This window comes from Lepisma saccharinum, chromosome 11, assembly GCF_977018435.1.
Source record: "Lepisma saccharinum chromosome 11, izLepSacc3.1, whole genome shotgun sequence".
In the NCBI taxonomy this organism is placed as follows: Eukaryota; Metazoa; Arthropoda; class Insecta; order Zygentoma; family Lepismatidae; genus Lepisma; species Lepisma saccharinum.
In genome coordinates this window covers 35,570,926-35,588,938 of record NC_139239.1, presented here as the reverse complement: position 1 = coordinate 35,588,938, position 18,013 = coordinate 35,570,926, and the positions used below count along the sequence as shown (strand labels likewise).

Sequence of the window (18,013 nt, the reverse complement as noted above, 5' to 3'; positions counted from 1 at the left end):
ATTCCTGATTGCCGCGGACTATACTGTCCTTAAGTTCCGCAGTGAACACTCATCAGTCATCACCTTCCACGAGAACCCACAATTCCACACCACATCACTTGCCTCGATCCATGGGTCACGTCAAACATCCGGGAATAGTGCACGCAACCTCTCAGGCTCTGGGGTCATCATGAGTACTTACCTCTTCCATATCAGCCCATCTTTTTTCGGTAGCTACTCTTGGGTTCTTTGTTTTCCATCTGTCAATTTACTTTGGAGTTGATTTTAAAACAAACTGTTAGTGAGTAAGATGCCCATCAGTTGCATTTTCATTCACCTGCACGATAGGTTCTTCCCTCTCTTTCACGTCAAAGATGTTGCGGAATTTCTTAAGACTTCTGAGGAGTAACTTCATTATATTCTATCCATTGTAAGAACGAAGTTAATGTAAACAAAACCATGTGACCGCTGAAAATAGTTCCTCTACTATGTGCTACGTAGTTTTGAGCATGAATTTATTGGTTATAGCTGTGCAGCTCATAAGTTGTAAGGTACAACAACTTCAATATAACAGCTAGTATGATTTTATGACATGCACTATATTGCTTCACGTACAATTATTGCACAATTGGCATTGGAATCACCAACAATTTTCTCGCATTGTTTACATTGATTTCGTTGTTAGATCTGACAGAGATAGCAATTTTAACAGCTGTTAACATTAAATATTCGTACACATAAGTAACAATTACTTTTTGAGCAGTTACTGTGACGGTTGATATACTTTACAACGTAATACACCTGGGATCACCAAACTGTCGATCACGAGTTACCGGTACCTAGAGGATACTTTTAGCGGCTCGTGAGCAGTTGGCTATACAGGACTACTGAAGGTGCCGGTAATGATCGTGAGAGGATATTTGGCCAAGTCGGGCTTTCATGCTCATTGGGCCTGCACCATAGCAAATCTATCAATGTTTCGACAAGCAATAATAATAACAATCATCCAACACACTAGAATCATTCATAAATCATCATAAAACCTAAAATCTTGGTGGCTCGCCATGTATTTTCAAATGGCTCAGACAGTTTGACGACCTGTAACAGACCATGAGAACTAAGAATAAGTTGTTGAAATGCCTAGTCATATTCATGTCACTCTCCCATTCTTAATCAAACGAATAGTGTTCGTGCAAATAGTTTCCGAGAAGAAAGAGGGTAAAGCTATGACCTGTATTATTTTTTTTATAAAATTTATAAAATAAGTCTTTTAGGTTGTATCCACCCAATAATTTTCAAAAGTTGACACTACTTAACTTGGTTTGTCCTGCTTACCTAAATTTTACCCATATTTCCCTTACTTTCTTTGTTCAGTACCCAAAATGTGTATTTTTCGAAAAAAAATTAAAACCAAGAATCTAGTATTGAAATATCAGAATCTCAACAAGAGAGGTTCTAATAAGATAGCCTAATTTTGGGTTGACTACATGAAAAATGCACACAGTGAGTGTTGAACTGTTGCTTCAGTCTGGATTTTTTGAACATACAAACTCGTATATTCCACTCTTGTAAGTAGTGTTTCAAGTGGATGTTTTAAACGAAGTAGAGAAAATAGTTCGGTAACTTGGTTATTACGATTATAAAATTTTCTGATGCTGTATCATGCTTAGAGTATAACTTTTTCGTTTCAAAAAAATAGTTAACCTGTACATGTCCACGAAAGGAATTACAAATACCTCGTGAACAGTCCTAAGCTGGTTTTAATAAACTAGGCATTCATAGTGGTTGTGTGTGTGTACATGTTTAGATAATCTTGGCGAAAAAAAATGAACAAAGAATACATGAAATATTATGTAATAATTGTAATATTAAAATATTTGTTGAACAAGTGTAGGAAAGAATATGAAAATATATGAAAAAGTAAGAAAAATATACCAAAATATGCTCACATCCGGTCAGCGCTTGAAGTGCAAAATGTTAGCTGAGAGAATGTTTGGTCAAGTTTGGGGCATAGTGACAATGAGACAGCTGGAGGATGCTTTGCAAAAATTTTGCTAGCAAGGGGGGGGGGGGGGGTGCCGCATTCACCTTCGCTACGAGCATTGCATGCAGTAACGATTCACCAAAGTTGCAATAGAGAATCTAAAAGTAACCAGTTACAATTTTATTCTTAAAAGTAAATAAATAAATTACAGACTGCGTTTCTGAAAAAGAAAAATGATCACGCACACTTTACCACTATTGCCTCAAATCTTACTGAATGAAATGAAACAAAATCCATTTACTAAACAGCGAGAGACATTTACTTTTATAACCTGTTTTACAATACAATTATTGTTTTAAGTGTACAGAATGTTCAATAAATAGTCTTGAAGACTAGCATAAGTAGGGAGTGGGAGAGGAAAATATTTGAAACAAGGTTAGACTGCAAGGAATGTTGGGAAGAATATATTTGTTAAATCTGATGTGTTGACACTTCGTGCTGGCTATAATATAACGATGCAGTATAAACAGAGATTATACAAATCCAGTCTAAATATTACTGCAAGTATGGAAATCATATTTTTTTTAATACTCTGCTTGAATACACATATATATTTAATTTTGAAATCATCAATTTTCACTCGCAGAAACTTCAGTTATGTTATATTTTCTGTCCTACCCAAGTGTTACATATTATATTTTCATTAATATCATAGTTGTGTATTTGTTGACTGATGAATATAATGTGTACAAAAACCTAGTATGTTGTTGAAATTATCAATTAAACTCGAACCAATTGTTTGGTAACACACTTATAGTGGACATTACTTGAGTAATACCACATCAAGCATTAGTCAAATGGCCATACATAAACTTTTCCAAATTTTTGCTAGTTTTAAAACTATACGTGCTGTAAAAACACCCAACTCGCAACAGTGTTTGAATAATATTTATGCATAACTTCTTGTAGGTGTTCACAAAAGTAATATTGTTTTTTTTTTATATTTATGGCATATTTTAATAGTGAATATTTTGCGGAAATTAATTACATACTTTTAAGTATAGTTTTTTACAGTATAATTACTGAATATCTCGACCGTAAAAATATTAAACCTATTAATTTGAGACCATAATGTCCAAAACAGTCACTCCAGGTCCTTGTTGAAAAATAAATTCTGTGAAATGTTGCATTAGAAAATACTGTTATTTTCTCATGTGTGAATTTCAAAATCTGTTTATTCATAACGATTTTCATTTAGAATTTCTGTAGAACTTTAGTAAAAAGTCTGATATTTTTAGCACTGCAGTTTCTTTAAAATTAACTTTCACTCCTGGTATAGTGGTGAAAAAGAAATAACTAAACAGTTCACTGAATTGTGAAATATGTTAAACCAACAAATGAAAATTATTTTAAGATTAAATTCTATTCTGTTAATAATGAAACTTGAGCAGATACCATAATAGCATATTAGCAACAGCTATAAAATTTCTTCACAAATTTTTGTTAAGGAATTGGAGAATTCACTTTAATGGGTAATCGCTATAATGTAAGCAAACAATAATTCGATTCAATTCCTAAAATTTTTAATGACACTTTGTGGGGTATTTGGAATAACAAATAAGCCCTCAAGTTAAATATGTTCCTTCTTTGGTGTACATTCAGCAGTTCCACAATTTATTTTGATTTACAAAAGCGGGTCAACTTAAATTAAAAATTGGGAAAAGATTTTAGAATGTACCTTATGAACTATATGTGTATACATAAAATTCCGAAATACCTATTTATGATATATGTAATATTTTCTTAAGTTATTGTCGCTGTTATTACACAGAGGGTCCTAAAATCTTAGGTTATTAATACACCTGCACTACAAACAGGAATTTGGAATAAATGGATGAAAATTGGAAAATTTCTGGCATCTTATAGATTACAATTCCATATAATTCCATATTGCCACTATTTGGAATATATAAGAACAACTGATGTAGATATGTTTTAGTAATATAACTGTTAAATTTTAGTACATAACTAGCAGATATTGTTTGAAAAACAGCAATGTTAGTACTATGTGATAATCCACTGGAGATGAGTTCCATATTATGATCGCCTACTTTATGAAAGACGGAAGGTAGGATGTGGCTAGGGATGACTGATAGAATTTATTTGACAATATAAAAAGAAATGGCCAAGGACAAAAGGTGATAGATTTACAATAATTCTTATATTAACAATCACATTTTTTGCATTATTTACACATAATTTGGAACAAAATGGCTTTCAGTTAATAGATAGATGTCCATACATAAGATCTCCTTCACAAAAAATGGTTGTACGAACAATTTCGTCAGTCTTTCTCTTTTCCTTCTCAAATAAAAAAGCATGTCCTGTGTGTGAGCGTGTCTAGGTGCTTATGTGGATGCACCCACGTGGGATATCACATTCTACAACCTAACCTGATAATTGCTGCAAAACAAATGCAAGAATTTCCACTATCCTCAATGTTTCAATCATAACCAAATGCAAGGGTTACATGATCTACATTTCTAAGTAATATAATTTAAAAATTTATGTGCAACACGCACACACACAGTCACAAAGCTAGAAATAGTTACGAATATTTTTTCAACACTTTGCAGCAGTGACTATTACTTCAAGACACAACATGTACACAGATTAGAGAAATTACACATGAATACTTCTACAACATTCACTCGTACGTCTTTGCACTACACAACACTAAGTTACTTTAAAGATCCACACATCCTCCCGAGTGGATACATTTGGCACGATTACTATTAAAGCAACACAAGAAATGAGGGGTGTGGGTTTCATTTACATTTTCACTTAAGAGAACAATATCATTTCTTTTTTCTAAAGACATCTTCCATGTTGAAACAATGTGGCACCATATCTTGCAAAACACCTTTTGCAGTTCCACAATTATCGCTAAAAAGCGAGGAAAGCTTGAAAACATCACAATTAAGACAAAATATTACTTCATCGAAATTCTCGTAGCAAATATTTCATTAAATGAATTCACACACACTGAAGTTTATCAATCTATTCGGTTTCTTTGGAGCCTTTCGTTTAAAGTAAAGGTGAAATAAAAGTACTTCTTGTGGCAGTAAAGGAAAATGGTGCTTGAACTGAATCAGTCTAGTCTCTAACAAAAATACAATAAAGATGGTAATAACATTAATAATTATAATATAATTGTCTTTAATACACCTTGCAGTAGAAGTCCATCTTCAATAGTTTTTGCAACGATGGCAAAAAAAAAAATATTTTTTTTCGATTTGCTTCCTGCAAATGGCTATGGGCAGTGATACATGGATATTACTTTTAGCAGTAAACAAACAAAAGAAACCAAACGAGCACAAGCCTCTCGGAGGCCTATTTTCACCAACTTTTGCAGTAGCTGCTTTTCCGCTCCTCAAATTCATTCTCCATTAGGTTGCCAAAATATACCTCCCTCAGGGAGTATCAAAGTAAACATGTCCCTTCGATGATACGAGATGAGGTTTTTCTTCCATGTTCTTCAGGCGAAAGAATTCGCAAACACTTGGACTTTATACACATTAAAACTGGAATACAAATGACTAATCATTAATCACAATTGGTTGGTGGAGAGTCGATACCAAATTGCGGATTAGGTAGAGAAATGGTGGATTATATTCTTTAAAAGAATGCCACGCTTCGATTTTGGGGGAGGGGGGTTACATTACAGGTCGGGGAGGGAGTTCGTTCGATCCAGAAGATTAACTTCCTATGTCTTTTTGCTGTGACACGAGTTGCAGCATGCGTTCCGGTAGTACTTGTATTTGCACAGTCGAGCCTGGACTACCAGAGGGCAGTTGCGGAACTTATCCACACATTCGCTCCCTGGAAGGAAAATTATATCAATTATTTATTAATTGACCAAAACAGATCATTTATACTAAAATATCAATCATACTAAAATTATCACAACATATAGATTAACACAATGTCATTTGCATTTGGGGCCGCTATTATTAGTTCATTCATCATACAGGAACATAGATAACACCATTAAGCCTTGTTTCCATGATAACCAAAAACTCAATATGCTGACCACGGCAGAATTTATTTTATTGAAAAACAAACTAAACGTTACGTTTCAACCTTCTAGCAAAGTCTTCATCAGACTCTGTAATAAATACAAACACAAGATTATTAGAAAGTTGTTTATCTGGAACATTCCTTTCCAGGCGTTCCAGCAGGTGGCTTTTTTCTGTCAACTGTTGTTTCACCTGACAGGCGATTTAGATAAACATTTCCTTTCATCTGGAACGTGGTTGGACGTTGAACTCCTTATCTTGCTCTCTTTTTCTTTAGCCTTTCTTTCTTTATTCCTTTTCCTTCGTTTATCCTCCTTCGCTCTTGTCCTTTCCACTCTTTCTAACACCTTCTTCCATTCTTTGTTTATCTTCAGTCCCCCATTCCACTTCATTGTGTCTTCTTCCCCTCTCTTCTCTATTTCCTTGGCCTCCTTCCATTTTCTCATTACAATCAGCTTAGCATCATCCATCCCACTCTATGTCATGTCCTGTTTCTCTCTTATGCAAATATCTCATTTCTCTCTCTGTTAAGTCGTACATCATCGCTATGTTCTTTCAACCTGTCTTTCAGCCTCTTTTTTGTTTCTCCTATGTACACAAACTGACATTCTTTACACTTCACTTCGTAGATAATTCCTTCCTCTTCTCTTTTTTCCTGTTTGCATTCTTCGCTATTCTTAGTCCTCCATTCCTGTAAGTTTTAATGCCCATTTTCCTAATCACTTTGCATATCTTTTCTGTGGTCTTCCCCATACTCCTTATGCCAAATCACCTCTCTTTTCCTTTCTCTTCCTCTACCACCCTGCCACTTTTCTTCCTTCTTCTCTTTATGTCCAGTCTATCCTCCTTCTCGTAGCAATTCTTTTCCAGCTGTTTCCATAGGCTATTTATTTTGCCTTTTTCACATTCTTTCGTGCATATTTTCTTGATTCTGTCCTCAATATTCTTTATAAAATTTATTTTTGTCACCTCACTTACATCACTTCTTTTGTGACAGAATACCCCTGCTGCACACTTCTTCTGATGCCAAGTGGTTTCAATTTCCTGTCCTATCTTCCTTTTCATCAATATATCTAGGTAGCTTATCTTGTCTTCTATTTCGAGTTCCAGCGATATCCCTCTTTCTTCATCTTGTATTTCTTTTGCAAGTATGTCGAGCTGCCTATTTGTTCCCTTCCATATGCCAAAACAATCGTTCACATATCTGCAAAACAGACCTATTTTGTCACCTCCTTTTTCGACAGCTTTCTTTTCCCATTTATTCGTTACCAATTCAGCCAATACTGGCCTTAGGCTAGAGCCTATATTCAGTCCTTCACTCATTAACATTATTTTATCCTCCATTTTACCGTAACCGTTATTCTAAATGTTTTCCAGCGCCTTCTCTACCTTTCACTGTCCCATTTTCTTTCAAACAATGTCCAAAATGTGTCCCCTCTTGATCCATGGAAACATCTTTTCAAGTATAAGCTAAACATTGTCGTCTTCTTCCCATTCAACTTAAGTGCTTTTATGAGGTCCACCACTTGTTCACTGTTCATCACTGCTCTGTTTCCTTGCTGTCTGACTAACACTTCAATAACTTTCTTTAATTTCTTTTCGAAGGGTTTCAAAATATTGTTTCCGTAGTCCGTTACTGGTTTCAACTTGATCTCCTCTTTGTGTATCTTTGGAAAGCCTTTAAAACTGGGCAGTCTTCCTGTCTCCTTTATGCACTTCTTGAGAGTTATTGGAGTTTTAGTAAGACAGCAAGAAAGCAGAGCAGTGAGGAACAGTGAAGAAGTGGTGCAACTCATAAAAGCACTTAAGTTGAATGGGAAGAAGACGACAATGTTTAGCATTAGCTTAGATGTGAAAAGTATGTTTCCAAGCATCAAGAGGGGACACGTTTTGGACATAGGAGAATGGAACAGTGAAAGGGTAGTGAAGACGATGGAAAACACTTAGAATAACGGTTACAGTAAAATGAGGGCTAAAATAATGTTAATGAGTGTAGGATTGAATATAGGCTCTAGCTTAAGCCCAGCATTGGCTGAATTGGTAATGAATGAATGGGAAGAGAAAGTAGTCGAAAAAGGAGGTGACAAAATAATTCTGTTCTGCAGATATTTGAATGATTGGTTTGGCATATGGAAGGGAACAAAGAGGCAGCTCGACATACTTGCATAAGAAATACAAGACGAAGCAAGATGGATTTTGCTGGAACTCAAAATAGAAGAAGCAGGGTTGCAGACCTGTAAAACCTGGAAAAGTCATGGAATTTGAGAACATAGGTAGGATACACTGACATAGAAGTGATGTGAGATGGTTTCTTCTTGTATACCAACACCATGACTAGGATTACTATTTTAAGATCTTACTGTTATATGAAGAAGAATTTCAATGTATAAGTTTTACTTGAATTAACACTGTCCGAAACAATACAACTGCTGAGTTATCACTTAGATAATACTTAAGTGCCCTAGCAAATACGTACATTAATATTATAGCGCAATAGCGTAGAGACAGGATCATACTAATGTGACGGCCCTTGTTTTACACCTGTTGTGTTACACAGAAAAATGTCAACAGTTATAAGGGATGTGAATAAATGCGTTATGGCGGGCTCTGGCCACTCAAATAGTCTAGGTCACAAAGTTCCAGACTTATTTATAGTGGAGCAAGAATTCTCAGAGGGTAAAAAAAGATATGAGAATTAGGGAGAAAGAATGACTTAAAAATAAATGGCACATATAACTAATCACTACCAATGATAACTGAGATCAGACGTCTTTCTGTAAAATCAAAACAACACTTTTCACGTACAACTTTAAGCCATACTACGAAATAATTCTCGAGGACTGCTTGAAGCTACATGAAGATTTTAAAAAGTGGTTTATTGTTGTAAAACTAACAAGTTTCATCTTAACGTAACAAAATTCCACATATTCAAAACTTAAAACTTCCTACAAATCACACGCAAAAGTAAAAGACCTCGGAGTGACTTTCGACACCAAACTCAAATTTAGCATGAATATAGAAACTGCTAGTAACGACGTTTCAGAAACCTAGGTTTTATAATCGGGTCAAGCCACGATTTCACAAAAATAGAGAGTCTTTACTATTCCTACGACCAGTAAAAACTAGAATATGCGTAAATAACGCGGAATCAAAATCAAAAAGAGTAAATCCCAACGCTCGACTTCATCCGGTCAAAAGTCCTTAGGTACATGAAGTTCAAAGTCTGGGCAATACCCAACATTAGATCCATACATGAATATGCTTTCATCCATGTATGATCCCGAAGACAAGCAATGATTTGCTCTTTCTCTACGCAATAATTAATGGTATAATCGACTCGTAACATTTAATGTTCTCGTTTCTAAAATACGCATAAAATATTTCATTACCAGAGACCTAAAGGATGCGTGCAAGTCTCAGATATAGCTCTTTATGCATTCCATCCTGAATAACATCATCTGTAGTCTGCATACAGAATGCAAAATGTGTTGACACAAATATCCCAGCAACACAGCAAAGTTTATAAAATACCAATGTGATGCACTTCTGGTGCATCAATCATTATGCGTTGCATTTCGAATCATTTGTGTGGTTGAATTACGTGTAAGATTACCTTTGGGATAACTTTCTTCTTCAGTTACGTGAGGTTGGTCTCCTGCTCCATTTGATAACGTTTTGTCCTCGTATTTTGGTTTCGGCTGACTGTGACCTGGGTGAGATCCTCTGTTTGTATCTGCAAAAGAGGAAGGGATTCAAGTATAGTGAAGCAATCTCTGGATGACATTAGCTGTATTATTTTTAAAAAAATAATACACTTGGCATAGCTATTACAGCTAATTTAATAATAACGATTGTAATAATTTGCGTTACTCAAGTTAGAATGCCTATGGTAACATTGTATGCTCGATTCTTTGCAGAGAGCAATTATTATTATTATTATTTTTTACAGATTTCTGAATTGGTACAGAAATTTAGTGGTACTCTGGCGTAAAACGCAGATTTAAACAAACCGCATACAATGAAGACATCACTTACCTGTAAGTGAATTAGAGCATTCGTGGGTGTTGCAAGCTCTTCTAACAGGTGGTCTGTAATCTTCTGAACAGTCTAGAGACACCTGTTGATTTTCATCCAGGCATTTCACTTCTCGCTTCTGTCCTCCCGCTCCACAAGTCTGAGAGCACTAAATGAAAGAAAAGGATTACTTATACGCTTGTACAAAATTACTACTAAATAATATTTACAGATTATTTCCATTAAACAATATAACATACCGTAGAGGTGGTGCCAAGACGACACAAATCTCGGTTATGTCTCGGGTCTCATTTCGTAAATATCGAGACAAGACGAAGCTTTGGAAAATGTAACATATAGTAAAACCAAAATTACTTTACTATGTGATTGAAATAGCAAGCGAATCTTTGCCTACATTTTGTTTATTGTAGTTGCAAAGTTAATCAATTAGTGGAAATCGTGTGCTCGCGAGAGTGTTGTGTGTTTTGTAAACCTGTGTTATGTGTGGGTGCAATCATTTATGATAGATTTCCTTTTCCCGAAGGTTCATAGCATAGATAGGAGGTGCCCAACAGGAAAATGATATTAATAAAAGTTGATTCCTTTGATGAGCTGTAAAGAGCCAGCAATAACAGACAGTATTGCTTGCTTATACTATACATATATTTCGAGATTGGAAATGACACTAATACTTGCTTTTCGAGATCGAGATGGTGTATTTATAAAACGAGAACGAGAAATTGGCTGTACACCTCTGAGTTTGTTACTCTCGGTACAATCTCTACAATTCACTCCTTCAGCGATTTGAAATGTTTAGTTTTCCTTGCCACATTTAATTCACAGGATCTAATGCAAACTAAAATCAGGTACATAAAATATATGTGACAATGCAATGAACATGCACGATTTAGATAAACACACTGTTTCTGATTGAAAATTATAATCTAAATTACTGTAACATAGAGATGTGACAATGTGGGTTGGGTTGCGACAATGTGACGAAGTGTAGATATCACAACCCCTTAATCAATAGCTTTAGTTTCAAATAAGAATTTAATAGTTAGGATCGACAATGAAGCGAAGGAAAAATTATGTTATCTTCTCAGTTCGATAGGGAGAAAAATAAAAATTAATGGCTGCTTTTATGTGCGTGTTGGGGGGGGGGGGTGTATGTATGTTTCGAAAAAGAACCTGTACATTCTGTATGACGACAAACATGCCGTAGTTAGAGTAGGGTGTTATATGCTAGTATTGCATTTACGAACATCTTTATAAGAATTGAAGATCTTATGTTAGTTCATTTCAACAGCTAAAGGTTATCTAGTTTTTCACTAGAATCGTAGACGTGCTTTCCTGGAAGATATAGTCTGTCCCACGAGTCTGTGCTGTATGTCCCTTACCCTCTCAAGCATTCACTGTTCGAGTCCCGCTCGAGTCACTACTTGTGCAGAGGGTTTATTTTCGTTCGCTTGCTCCACACACTCTTGGGAGAGAGTATACATTTTAGAGATAGTTTAAAGACAGGCTGTGAATGTTTTTTAGCGGATATTAAAACTCGTCAGTCAGATTATGATGACTTAAAATTTGGAACGATATTATGACCCTCTAATGTAGAATCAAGACTTTTTTCAAGGAAAGCACCAGGATTCTTTGTCCATAATAACTGGCTATTTTTCATTCCGGGCATAAGCCCCCCCAAATATGTGTAGGGGAAATTGTGAGTAATTTTACCTGAATTGGAGTAAGCAGCTTTCATGAAATGTGCCTTGGTAATTGTGCAATTATTTGAGCCTAACTATCATTCTGCCAATGTTACAACTTTTGCAGAACTTACAGTTTCACTACAAAAAAGAAGAAACACTGATCGATATTCTGTATAACAGAAAAGATGTTCCCAGGAAATGGTAACAATGTCTTCTACACGATTTCATAAAAACTGCAAATTGTAAACAAAAATATAAAGCGTTACAGAGATAAATGTTTTGCACTATACGTTTCGGGTTTAAATATCCTGGAAAATATTAACATACCTGTGACCATTCTGTCATGTACCACTCAGGCCCGCAAGGCCTCAGGTTGCAAATCTTCTCCGTTTCAGGTTTGAGAGAGCTGGGGCAGTTCATGTCCAGCGCCACTCTATACTGGCCTCGAAGGAACGTCACACACACAACGTCCCTTGTCTGGCGGCCCAAACCACAGGTCACAGAGCACTGGAAAAGTAACACGAATTTATCATCACAAGAAGACAATAGGTAAGATATATTTTCAAATGTTTATTTATATAAGTTTACCAGGTTCTAATAACCGTTCTTCATTGTTACTGTTCGACGGAGTACGAAGATAGAAAATAATGTGGGTGGGAAAATAAATCAGTTTCCGTTTCGGGGTAGTTTGCATAACGCGGCACGTATTCAGAGGTGCTGAGTTCGAATCTTCGTTGAGGCACGGATGAGCCACTATCTTTGTCTTATACACTGATAGAAGTTACTGTTAAAATTTAACAGTCGTCTGCCTTTTAGTTTACACAAAAACGAGATGCAACCGTCTTTTATTTGAATTTGAATGATTTTCAAACATAAATTTAAATTTTGATTATAAGTTTGAGTTGCGTTCAGCATAAATATATATTTAAAATCTGAATCATAAAAAAAGTCACATTAATTACGGTAATTATGTAATGACCGTTAATGCTTTAAAAATGACCTTGGTTAGATAGCAACGTTAACTTTTACAGTATAATCCATTTAAATCAGTTCAAAATTACCATCGCCGCGATAAACCCGAGAAATAAACAAATGTTGTATAATAACAACACTTGATTGATTGAATTGGTGTTTTAAGTCCACTTTGTGCACAGTAAGGCTAATCGGGACTGGACCTACAGTTTAAAGTGGGATCCGAACCACTATGTGCCTCCACCGGGTATCGAACCCGGGATCCCTTGATTACAAGGCGGCGACGCTATCACTGCGCCATCGGGGTGGCCATAATAATAACAAGCAAAAATGATGAGAAGCTAGGAATAGAGAAGTACTAACCCAGGGATCAGTACACAATAATAATTGTTGTGTTTTTTAAACATATTGTGAAAATTGCTGAATACCTTCCCAGTCCATTAGCTGACAGGTTTCTTTACAAACTGTTGGATGAAGTGGTCGTGGCCTTACAATGAATACATAACAAATATATGCTAAAATGATTTGCTGTGCAGAAATCTTGTCTATTCTGCTTCCTGAACACATAATCATTACGAAATTACGAACACACTCTTGTCTCTATGGTTATCAATCGTTTTTAGTGATGAAAATTTAATTCTGTGTTAATCAAAGTAAGGGCTGTTTTTTTGTAATGTTAAAAGAGAACTTCAATAGACTGCTTTTAATGTACGTATATTTAAATGCGTTCCATTGACAAAAAAATGGATTTGAAAAAATGTGCTGATTGTACTGTATGCTTTGATCATTTCATTACCAACCCTCTTTATCGTAGCGGTGATTAATAATTAGGATTGTTTTCCGTTCTCGTGAACGAATTGTATCTCAAATCAAATTCAATTCACCTGTTTTCGCGCTGCTTCAATTGGACATGGAGAACTTTTCTACAATAAAGCAGTAATGATTCGTGTAGCGGACAACATATGTTGTGACCCTCCAACAACCGAAAGGTAGGATGCTCAATGGCTGGGGGATTTGAGATAGAAGCAGCAGTGACAGAATCATTGTGTCGTACACTGCTGGAAGTTGCAGTAAAATTTACAATATTCTACCGTTAAAATTCAACAGTCTGCTTGTTAATTTTTTTTATTTAAATTTGAATATTTTGGCAGTCATGAGGTAGATAATGATTACTGTATTCAATTACAGTTGAGTGCACTAAATTAAAAAAAAACAGACATTAAATTACATGAATCATGTTAACTATGTAATGGTTTTTCATACTTTAAAAACGGCCATGGACGGTCCAGTCAACCTTTCTATAGTGTGCCTAAAGGTGCCACTTCTTAATCAATGGTTTCCAGATTCGAGTGCCTGTGGGGGCATATTGCTCATTAGATCGGATCCCACTTCAAACCATAGGCCCTGTCTCAATTAATATGAGTGTAAAGCGTTCTTGAAACCAACAGTAAATCCATGCTTCGGATCCACAATCAAAGTTCTATGCTTTAGTGTGAGATAGACCAGTTGTAACGTGTACATTTCTCTTTACACCAGTACTTTTACGCCACTTTAAAAGAATCTTCAGAAACCATACTGAATTCCACGCCGTCAACAACTTGGACGACGCCATGACATTTGCATCACCCGTGGAGAAATACGATACAATTCATTTCGTGACGTGTCGACGCATCATGTGTGCGTATACGCATGCATAGAGTGCGTTTGACAGCACACTCATGTATGCGTCACGTGGCTATAAAAATTAGTTCTTAGAACCAAATCATCTTCATCCTCTCGCAGGTCTGGCTAACCAAAACCCGTTCTGAGACTACAAAAATCGATCTTTCTATCGGCGATATGGTTTTCCTAATTTTCTTTTCCCTTTTGACCTGCAATTGAATAATTTTCGAGGCAAACGGATATTTGACATCTTCAGAACACGTTGATTCCACTTTAATTTATTTTAAAATTTCTTCCACCACTGCTTAGACTTTCCATTTATTTTGGATTTCTTCACTTCTAATTTTGTCTCGTAAGGTTACTCCACTTAAAGACCTTAAAAATCTCAATTGTGAACTAATTATTCTAGTTTTACCATGTTGACGAAGAGTACAACATTCGCTACCATATAGAAGAAACGGTTTTGAAATTATGTTATGGTATCTAACTTCTTTTCTCATTCGTTTTCCAAAATTTCTTTTCAAAATTCCATTTAATCTGTTAATTTTATTAATTCTCCTAATCTACTAACATGCATTACTTTTACAATTACAATTATGCTTAGTTCTAATAATGCCTACGTGGTTGGCTTAGGGAGGCCAGGAACCAAATGTGACGTGTCGACACATCGTAAGCGCGTAAGGGATAGGTTCATAATTCATCCTCAACGTCGAGATTAACCCAAGAGGTACAAAAGAGCGATGTAGAAATAAGACTCGGGGCGTCCGTCCAACACCGAAAAAATAAACAACGTATGCATAGACCTACATATTCTTGATTTTTGAGGTCTTGTTTTCGACACAACGGTTGCCACTAATATTTCTTCTGTTGGCCAACGTACCGAAAGATTGATTTGCTTTATTTTACTTCGCTTTTTGTGCCACCTCTTTGTGCCACTTTTGGTTAATATGAGAAGATAGGGATGAGTGATGATATGATGAATGGACACTCGCACACATCCATACCCAGGCCAGGAATCGAAACCGGACCCCTGGCGTCGTAGCGCGATGTGCTAACCACTACGCAAGAAATAAAACACCTCTAGTGTCAATGTAATGTAGAATGCACAGCATAGTAGACGCATTGTAACTTTATATATATATATATATATATATATATATATATATATATATATATATATATATATTTAGCGTCCCTCCTATCAAGTGAACATTTCATGAAAATTGTTCAAGGAGTGAGTTTGCAAATTCGCAATTACCATTTCAAAAGTTTTAAAGTTCTGATTGTTCCCAATAACCAAGTATTTTTTTTTCTCTTCTCAGCTCTCATGCAAGTGAAGAAATAAAATATTTTGAGAGATACGAACAAATAACTAACTACAGTTTTTCGGAAATAGTCTATTCCCATGCCTGTATTTAACCCGATAGTAAATATGCATCAACTGTGACTAAGGAATAAGAACAAAACTACATTCAGCGTGCATCATGTTAGTACCTTTGAATTTAACAACAAATAAACAACTAGAAATTACGTTTTGGTGGAGGCAGTCCCACACGTAGTTCATTCAAATATTTACTGCGAAACACGGTTTAATTGTGTGCTTACATTAGCAGTACGTAGATAGAGAATTCCATGTTCGTGGGCTCAAGGGTGCATGAAATATTTACAGATATTTACAGATTTACCTTCTGTGGTCATAGCAACTAGAATTCTCTCTCTCTCATTTAAACATGGATTTTCACAGTAAATATTAGGCCACAAAATACTTTCCCTCTACGCGCACATGATGCGTCAACACGTCACGAAATATGGTTCCTAAGGGTTCTAAACCACATAGGCATTGTTAGAACTAGACACATAATTGTAATTGTAAAAATAATGCATGTTTGTAGGTTCGGGGCTCTAAGCATATTTTTATAGTCACGTGATGCATCCGTGGCGGTGCTATCGAACGCACCTTGTGCATGGAGACAATTCTATTACTTCACATGGAGGCCGACACAGCACCCCTGTCTACATGTAGTATAAAATAGCATGGTGAACAATTACATCACCTCTACAATGAATATTACAATTTACCCGCTGCAAAATAGCAAGTGTGTAACGATATATTTACCTGTCCCCAAGGCCCTGTGAACCACTTCCCACTGCACTGCTTGTCGCTGGAGCAGGCTCGACTAGTATCTGGTCTAGCTGCAGGGTTACAGCTAGATTCTGTGCTCCTCCCCGCTGAGCAGTGGACCTTCCTAGTTTGGACACCCGTTCCACACTCCTCCGAACACTGGAATCGTACAGAAAAGCAAGTTAACTAATAAGTTCGCATTCTTATTCATGTGATTGTCAATGGCACGAACACTGTGATATCATACAATTTCCAAATATAATTTAAATACAATATTTATATATGAGTACTTAAAGGTTGAGCTCGGTATTACCATGCAAAGAACATAAATAACTATGGTAACAAGATTAAGCTTTTTTCCATTTCCATGTTAGAAAAACACTAATATGCTGACCAAGACAGTCTTTCTTTACATAAGAAAACCACTATACACGTAACATTTCCACCCTATATCAGGCCATTCTTCTTAGCTTGGTTCTTTGTCTGACGAAGACCCTGATATAGGGTGGAAACGATACGTGTATAGTGGTTTTTTATGTAAATAAAGACTGCCTTGGTCAGCATATTTAGTGTTTTTCTAAATAACTACTGATACGCTACTTTTCTTTTTACTACAACACCCGGAATGTACAGGGTCCATAATTAGTTGCAAAAGAAGTAAGGAACAAAACACCTCACCTGCTGTGACCAGTCCGTGAAGAACCACGTGTTCGTGGAACAGGAGCCCATGTCGCACACCTCTTCCTCCCGTGGCTTGTCGTTCAGGGGACAGTCCTCCTTCCGCAGCTCGGAGCCGTTCGACCCGAGACACTTGACGTTTCTTGACCGCATGCCCTTGCCGCACTGAGTGGAACACTGTAATATGATTGAGAAAAGTGCGGTCTATGTACACAATGTTACATAAAAAGACAACCGAAAGTTCCCAGACCAAAACCAAAAGTATTGTCTGATCGTCCTTACACAACGTGATCAATGATCCGTGCATCCATGGCAGTACACTGTTAGAGCATTTATCACAAAATCAGTGTTTGCACGCGGGTCTTGGAACGTGGTACCGGGTTGAAACCCTGTTTCTTTACCACGTCCTACAGAAAAGCCTCGCACACGGTGAGGTCCGGGCTTCTATATGTCCCCGGACACGGCCCTATTTGGAAAGAGTTCCGTGAGAAAAGCCAGATTACCATTGGCGATGTGTGGAGTGTCCTGTCCTGGTGGAAGACATACTTTTCGAAATCCAAACCATTGATCAAACTAACAAAATGTATGTAATTCGGCATGGAAGCGGATAAGGATCTCCTCCTGGCGTAATTTTAACCTCTTTTTTTTAAAAGAAAACAAGAAATAAACAATGTTCAGTTGCTCTGAATGTTCACTCTGTACCTATTTCACGACTATATATTAGTAAATTATAATTTGGTTGTGCAAATGAAAATCTCTAATGATTTTTCTCAGCTCCCAAAATATGGGGAGAGAGCCTAATGTATTTAACTGGACCTTC

General features: G+C 36.3%; 1 protein-coding gene across 1 annotated transcript in view; it reads right to left on the bottom strand.

Annotated features, from left to right (window-relative positions):
- Positions 1–2,181: 2,181 nt before the first annotated feature.
- Positions 2,182–18,013, bottom strand: part of LOC145994719 (thrombospondin type-1 domain-containing protein 4-like) — a 442,576-nt gene continuing 426,744 nt past the window's right edge. The window contains exons 9-14 of the mRNA XM_083130910.1: positions 17,194–17,370; positions 16,510–16,674; positions 12,087–12,266; positions 10,078–10,225; positions 9,656–9,775; positions 2,182–5,845 (exon numbers count right to left, since the gene is read on the bottom strand). Coding sequence (XP_082987036.1) covers positions 5,730–5,845; positions 9,656–9,775; positions 10,078–10,225; positions 12,087–12,266; positions 16,510–16,674; positions 17,194–17,370 — 906 coding nt within the window. The 3' untranslated portion in view covers positions 2,182–5,729. The remainder of the gene's footprint in view (positions 5,846–9,655; positions 9,776–10,077; positions 10,226–12,086; positions 12,267–16,509; positions 16,675–17,193; positions 17,371–18,013) is intronic.